Below are 7389 nucleotides of genomic sequence, written 5' to 3'. Positions count from 1 at the left end.
TGGGTTGGAGGAGGGAGGGAGAGGGAACAGCGTCAATAATCATCTAATTATAATTTTTGTACAAAATGTTGATATTTTCTTGCCAGTATTTATTTGTTTTTTTTGCAAATTCAATATCATATTTTTCTCTTTTTATTTCTCATTTCCAATTTTTACTTCCTATCATCTCCTTTCTTATTCCATTTTGTTCAAAATATTTAAGCTGAAAGGTTCCCTCACACAATAGCGATTACAGTAGCGTTTTGTTATTAATTTAAAAAGCTGTCGTTAGTAAAAAGTTCCGAACACAAATCAGTTGCATGAGAGTTGCGTTCAAAACTTATATCCACATTATGTATTCGCAACCATAAACAAGACCACAGTTAATCTGTTTTGAGCTAGAGAATTAATTTTCAATATTTTAATGACCAAAAATGGAATAGAATATCTTATTTTGTCCTTTTATCTTTTAAATCTCTCCAAAATTATCTCTTGGAACTAAACATTGTATATTGCACCATTTTCATCATTCAGATCATGAGAGTTACCTCCCTTCTACTGATGGTTCAAGGGAGATAACTCATGTTTATTTGGATGTATTTTCATGTTATTGGATTTCAAGGCAATTATTTTATCTGTTTATTTGTTTTTAAAAAGAAATTGAGTGTCTGCCAAATTTTTTAATATTTTATTTTTGTTAATTTTGCTGAATTGTTTCTATATTGATTTCAGATACAATTTTCACTCAAAAAAATTGACCCTTTGACCTTTATCAACCAATTTGAAGCCAATATTGGTTTTGTTCAATATTGCACAAACAGACTGAAAGCAGAACTACATCATTCATGCATAATAAAGTATAAGCGAAAATTTCTAAATTGCACAATTAATGTTATCCAAATTCCAATATCTTAGATAGTAGCTATGTTATTGATGTTTCTAGAGAGTTTAGATTTAAATGATTCAACACATTTGCTGCGGGCATCAAAACTAGTTTCATAAATAGCAATGAATATGTCAAATTTTACAATATTAGGCATAATAAGGTATTCCTTGTTGAAAAACATTGGTGAATGAAGTAGAAATGATGCATAGATGTTTCTTAGTTTGCATGAGAATCAAAAATACAAAGAATATTACAGTCTGATGAATTTTGTGTTAAAAATACATACAATTGTTTAAAAAGCAAAGTAGACTTGCAATTACTTCATATGAGGTCCAATTTCTGATATTAGAATACCTGTATTCATTTAAAAATGTTGACACCTGTTAAGCTATCAGCAGCAAATGTGTTGAAGTTGTTTGCCTTTATTCAAGAATAAACATGACCTTGAAGCAGTAAATTTAGGTGACTTGGTGAGTTGGTCTGGCAGTGAAAATTGTATCCTGATGATTAAGTGTGAGATAATGTAGAGAAATTATAGAGAGCTGTTCACAATTCAATGAACATCATAATAAAAGCAATTTATTTGTACGTCTGGTGCTGTTTCATCATCTATTGATTTTATTTTGAAGTTTAATTATGTTCTGGTTGATGGTGTCTATAAGACAAACAGGGTTCTGGTAGATGGTGTCTATAAGACAATCATTGTCCTGGTTGATGGTGTCTATAAGACAATCAGTGTTCTGGTTGATGGTGTCCATAAGACAATCAGGGTACTGGTTGATGGAGTCTATAAGACAATCAGTGTTCTGGTTGATGTAGTCTATAAGACAATCATTGTTCTGGTTGATGGATTCTATAAGACAATCAGTGTTCTGGTTGATGTAGTCTGTAAGACAATCAGGGTACTGGTTGATGGAGTCTATAAGACAATCAGTGTTCTGGTTGATGGATTCTGTAAGACAATCAGTGTTCTGGTTGATGGAGTCTATAAGACAATCAGTGTTCTGGTTGAGGGAGTCTATAAGACAATCAGCTAATATCAAATGATTGATAGAGCGAATATACTGAGTGTCTGGCAGCTACAGGCTTGCTCCTATACCTGTAGGTCCAAGGTTCATTCTGGGCATAGGTCGAGATGATACCCTCCAGTCTCCAGTTTGTGATGGTCTTTGTTGACTGACAGAATGTGTCTGGTCGTGCAGATGAGAAAAGCTGAGTTCCTTTACTGGACCTATGCTTCTTGATTGTTTAAAGGGCAAGTAATAAATCTGTAGGGGGTATGGTGTTAAGTGGTAGTAATGAAATTGGTCGGTTGGGCCCCCCTGTAGATATGGGTCTGCCCATGTGCTTAGCCGATTATCTTGGCTCGTGATGAAAATAAAAATGGCCAAATAACAATCAACATAGTACATTTTATTCATGATTTCAGATTTATAACAAATAGCACACTTTCTTTATTTTCACCTGAAAAATATTCTCTCATAAAATTTCACAATATAGTCTTCTTCTCCATTCTCCCCCTTTTATTGTTAGGGTATAAAGAATAGTTATTCATGTTTTATCATAAGATTTTATCGACATTTAGACTCAATCAACCAACAAAATTTTATTTGAGCTACCCTTAACACTTTTCAAAATGAAATTCGCAATTGTAGTTCTATGGGTACCCATAGCTGGAATATAATTCTATTCTCTTTTAAAGTTTTCCTGTGATGAACACCATACCTAAACATTCTGGTAACTAGGACAGACGCGAAGTTTTGTAAAAAATCGGCACCGAATAGTCCCCTAAAAACAGATTGAGTTATAACAAGGAGAAGAATGGATAGAAAGACTTTCAATAAATCAACATGATTCAATATATACATACAATAAAATGAACAAAGACAGGGTTAAAATATTAACAAATATTCACAAGAGCTCATCTTAAATTGTCAAAGCAATTCAGATATGAAGTCCTCAACAGGATAAATACAAAATTTAAAATTCAATTATATATCCTAATGCATATTGAACACAGAATTGATAAATACTGCAAATGAACTTGATCTTTTCTTACTAAATCTTCTACAATGATGTTGCAAATAATCAACCCTGATTCTACAAATGAACTCTACCATATTTACATAATGTATCATATTACTTGACAAAATACATACATGGAATAGTTCAATAAAGTACTGAGGGGTGTCAGATTAGTATGACATTCTATTTCCAGTCTTGGTTATCAATAAAATAAATTCTGTATACCCGATATATTAACATTTAATCTAATGATGGGGGCAGAAGAGCATATTTTATCATCTGATCGCGGTGAACTTTTATGATGACAACAATTCTTTTAGCCTGTATGAATTGCCGCCATAAAATAAATTAGATATTTTCAGGCAGTTAATTACGCGGGCGATTAAATTCGCTTGTTTTCCTGTGTCCACCATATTTTGTCGATACAATCGTTATTCCTCAAAGCAAATGGAATTGATTCTGATAGCATGTGATATTCAGAATGGCTGCCCCTGCCATTGAGGATCAATCGCGCTGTCATCAGACGAAAAATACACTTGTCTGCAACTAGCATAACATACGACAATATTACTGACCTATTTCCATCAATAATATTAAATATATAATCATAAGTAATAATTAAAATATATATATATATATATAAAACACTGAATTCATTCTCTCTGTCTATAAAGCACACTTGACACTGTTAAGATCATTAATTTCCTTGGGATTAATGTTTTCATCACTTGACTTTCGATTTTCTAAATCAATTTACGAGGTTGACACAGTTTTCAGGTGGTAATTGCTAATTTTTATCATCTTTTGAGGCCCATTGAGGTGCGTAATTGTCCATAAAACTCAGTCAACTTTGGTTATTTGGTGCAGAAAGTAGGAGGTTAAACTCTATTTCATTTCATCAGCCCAATTAGGTGAAAATAGCAGAACATAAAACTTTATCCCAATTGAGTGCAGAAAACGTACACTAATATATGCAATATTTAGAATGTAAAACTCTATATAATTTCGTTCAAATATTTGATATGTTACTAATCCAATTATTTAAGAAACAAGTCGCACAAATGGAAGAATAATAATAATTGGAGCCTGGTCATTCCAACTTGTCTCAATACAGATCCTTGTTTCTTTTAATGTCCATTAATCAAGTTGTGATGAAACATTCCCTTATTTAGGTGGAAGAAGGCATATCAGGTGGAACTATGCCATGCTGTTGTAAATGATTACGCAGAATGTTGTTTTCTTGTTTAAGTTCCTCACACTGTTGTCTAAGTAATTCATTGTCTACAGAAATACGTTCTGTTTCTTTCAGAGTTTCTGCCATTCGGGCGTTAGATGTCCGTAATTCTGTTATGTAATCACACGCTTTTGATAATATTCCTCCTTTACTCTAGAATTATACAAATAAATAGATTAGAAAATAGGAAATCAGAACCTGAAACATGTTGTTACTCAAGAGTTTCTTGATGCGTGTTCTTCAGACAACTGACCTATTTTAGCCTGTGTCCCTACTGAAGTTTGACAAGTAGAGATGTAAGAAATAAAATGACTTACAGCACCAGTCTTGGCTTGTTCTGCAGCACAATCTGGAACCACTTTAGACAACTGAACTATCCAGTTGTTGATTTTATCTCTTCTCCTCCTTTCAACTGTAAATATATAGAGCATGACATTAGGCAAGGGAAATAACTCCATTTAAAGATACAATAAGTGTCAGGGAATGGAAACACCAATTAGAATTTCATCGATTTGTCTATCCCAGATTGAAGACTTTCAATACAGTGCGCAATAAGGGAAATTTTGGAAGGATAGTGGCATTAGCCTTCATTTTGTAATCATTTGTCATTTTGACATCTCCCAAGTTAGTCATATACAAACTTGACAAATGTTATATAAGGGAGATAACTCCATTTAACAAACCTTCATTGTGTGTAGCTCTACGTCTGTCATCTCTGGGAGATCTTCCGTCCATTTTGGGCGTGTAAGACGTTCTGGGAGCTATACTCCTTTGGTTCTGTAATACATCTTGTGGGGACATCATCACGTAAAACTGACCTGCAACCCGAAAAAGCAGTCTTAAGACAACAAGAAATTAGTGAAAGAAAATGAAAATAAAATGCTGCATATAAATTTTGTTAAGCTGTATTCAACGAGATTCACGCCAGCTGTGACCATGGACTGCTCCTTTTCAATTTCTAACTTTTTACTTTCCTATTTAAAATACCAGAAACATGTCTGACAAGCCTATATTCAAATTAGGAATCAGGCTAACTCTAACTCCTCCTTCTAACATACTAGTCAAGGTTTTAAAGTTTCGATGCCTTACCTCCAGCCGTCTGCACTTGACCTAAAGCTGCAGCTGTGACATCAGTAGATTGCTGTTGTGTTGCGACAGCTGTAGCATCACCAGCCCCTTGGAAGTAAGCAAACTTCTGTTCTGGTGCCTCTGGAATCGGGCTGCCTCCATTACTGAACTGGCTAGGTATCACAGCCTAAAAAAATATTTCAAAATCAAATTTCTTTTTCTAATTTGATTTATAGGCTTAGAAGACACATTGGGAATGTTGAGTCTTAGGGATGTCGTGTGTTGGATCAACAACGCTTGTTTTCAGCTTCATACCTGAGTGACCTGTGCTTGAGGAAAACCTGTTGTCGTGACAACCTGGGCAGTAGCTTCAGAACCATCTTGTGACACTTGAACAACTCTGTATGTTACTGGACCTGGAGAGGATTAAAAATATGTTTTAAAAGAATAAATTAAAAAAAGGAAAAAAAATTTGTGAAAGTGTGAATTTGTGTTTTGGGACAGTGGCATGCATGGTATAAGTGTAGAAAATGCCTGCCTTTGACATAGACTTTAGGCTTAGCACATTATCTTAAAGAAGGGTTTCCTTATTTCTTAGTGTCAAATTAAGCCAACTTCTTGATTAATTGGTGTTGCTAGTGAATTATCATGTATTCTTAATCATATCATAATGTTCTTATTGCAATTGATAGAAGAGTTTTAACCAATCACAAATGTCCGTGTTTGTACAGTCTGGATAAACAAAAAAAGACTTTTTGATCTTTCTTGATTGGTCACTCATTGGAATTCTGCTGGTAATTCTCTTCTAATTTAGCTAATTATGAATTAATTATGGTCATGTGAGACAAACTGGTATTTTTTCAAGTCATTAGAACACCTCTACTTTCTATTCATATAAGTATTAGCAGTATCATTTTCATAAATGAAAACAAGGGAACCCATCTTTAAAGACAGGATCTGATCTTAATGCTCATCAGTAATGTACAAGCTAACATTTGACCCTTTTGTAATAAAGATATCATCATTATTATTACAGCAATTCTGGAAAGGGAAGTAACTCACCCTGGCCATCTGCCCTAAACTGATATTGTACTGTAGGATCCAGTGTGATGCCTTGAGTATTAGCTACACTAGCAATGGCTGCAGCCTGCTCTTCTGTTGGGTCACCTATCAAGGAAAATTATAATTACTTGATGTTATTCCAATGGTATCTGTTTGGAATTAAAGGAAGAACTTCCTCTTCAAATAAATATGAAATTTAAACTCTTTTTTGTAATATATAAGCTTAATCTTTTACAGAATCATATTTAAATTCCTCAAAATTGACCAATAAGAGTGTATATTCATCAGTGAACTTGTCTGGTATCATAACTATACAACAGAATCCCTGTATAATCCTATAAATCTATAAAAATATGTTATTGAAAAACCCTTACTTTAAAGGATAATTACTTAATTTTATGAATTATTTCTTAGTTGGATGGATTTATCAGATTATACAGGGAATCTGTTTGTATAGATATGACACCAGGTAAGTTAACTTAACCCATATCTTCCATAAAACAGCTATATATGACATTCAAAGCAAGTGATATTCCTCGCTGGTGAAGGCTGACTCAGCTATTTCCTAACAGCAACAGTGACACTCAAAAAAATACAAAATATTGTGAACTATATTAAAACAATGGCTCCATTGTTCTCATGACAACATAATTTTGAGCGCGTGAAAATAATTATAATAGGTCTGATTCATATCAATATTCATAGCTAATGGCATAAACCTGTTAAAATACAGTGTTTATTAGAAATTATTCTATGATATATCAAAGAAAATGATTGTTCTTACCTTCCTGAACATGAGCTTCTAACTGAATATGGTCCTCTGGACCTGGAGACTCATTCGTTTTATCTTGACTACAAAAAATACAATATCTATATTAATATCTAAGCTTATATTAAATTATTTGCTAGGCAGGGAATATAGAGGTGTTTCAAGAATGGGAAGGGGTGGGTGAGGACTGAGGCTGTCCTGCTTCGAAAGTTGAAACACTCTTCCCTCCAGTTACACTTTCAATCATTTCAAATGGAGAAAGAATTTCCTGTGTGTCCATTAACAATTTTTGTGACCCCCAGGCCTTTCTTAATGTCATTATAATACATAGAAACACATGAGGGCATGCCTCACTATATCAATTGG

The 7389-nt window shown here is 33.6% G+C and overlaps 1 protein-coding gene across 1 annotated transcript; it reads right to left on the bottom strand.

Moving 5' to 3' along the window:
* Positions 1-4058: 4058 nt before the first annotated feature.
* On the bottom strand, positions 4059-5379 carry LOTGIDRAFT_133622 (hypothetical protein; the record flags this gene model as incomplete). Its single annotated transcript, XM_009067713.1, has 4 exons — positions 4059-4277; positions 4442-4536; positions 4808-4937; positions 5230-5379. Coding segments are annotated over 4 exons (594 nt in total), but the record flags the coding sequence as incomplete, so codon positions are not given.
* Between the last annotated feature and the right edge of the window lie 2010 nt (positions 5380-7389).

The sequence above is a fragment of the Lottia gigantea genome (assembly GCF_000327385.1).
Source record: "Lottia gigantea unplaced genomic scaffold LOTGIsca_85, whole genome shotgun sequence".
Classification (NCBI taxonomy): Eukaryota; Metazoa; Mollusca; class Gastropoda; family Lottiidae; genus Lottia; species Lottia gigantea.
Note: the sequence above shows the minus strand (reverse complement) of the source record. Positions and strands in the feature narration are given on the sequence as shown.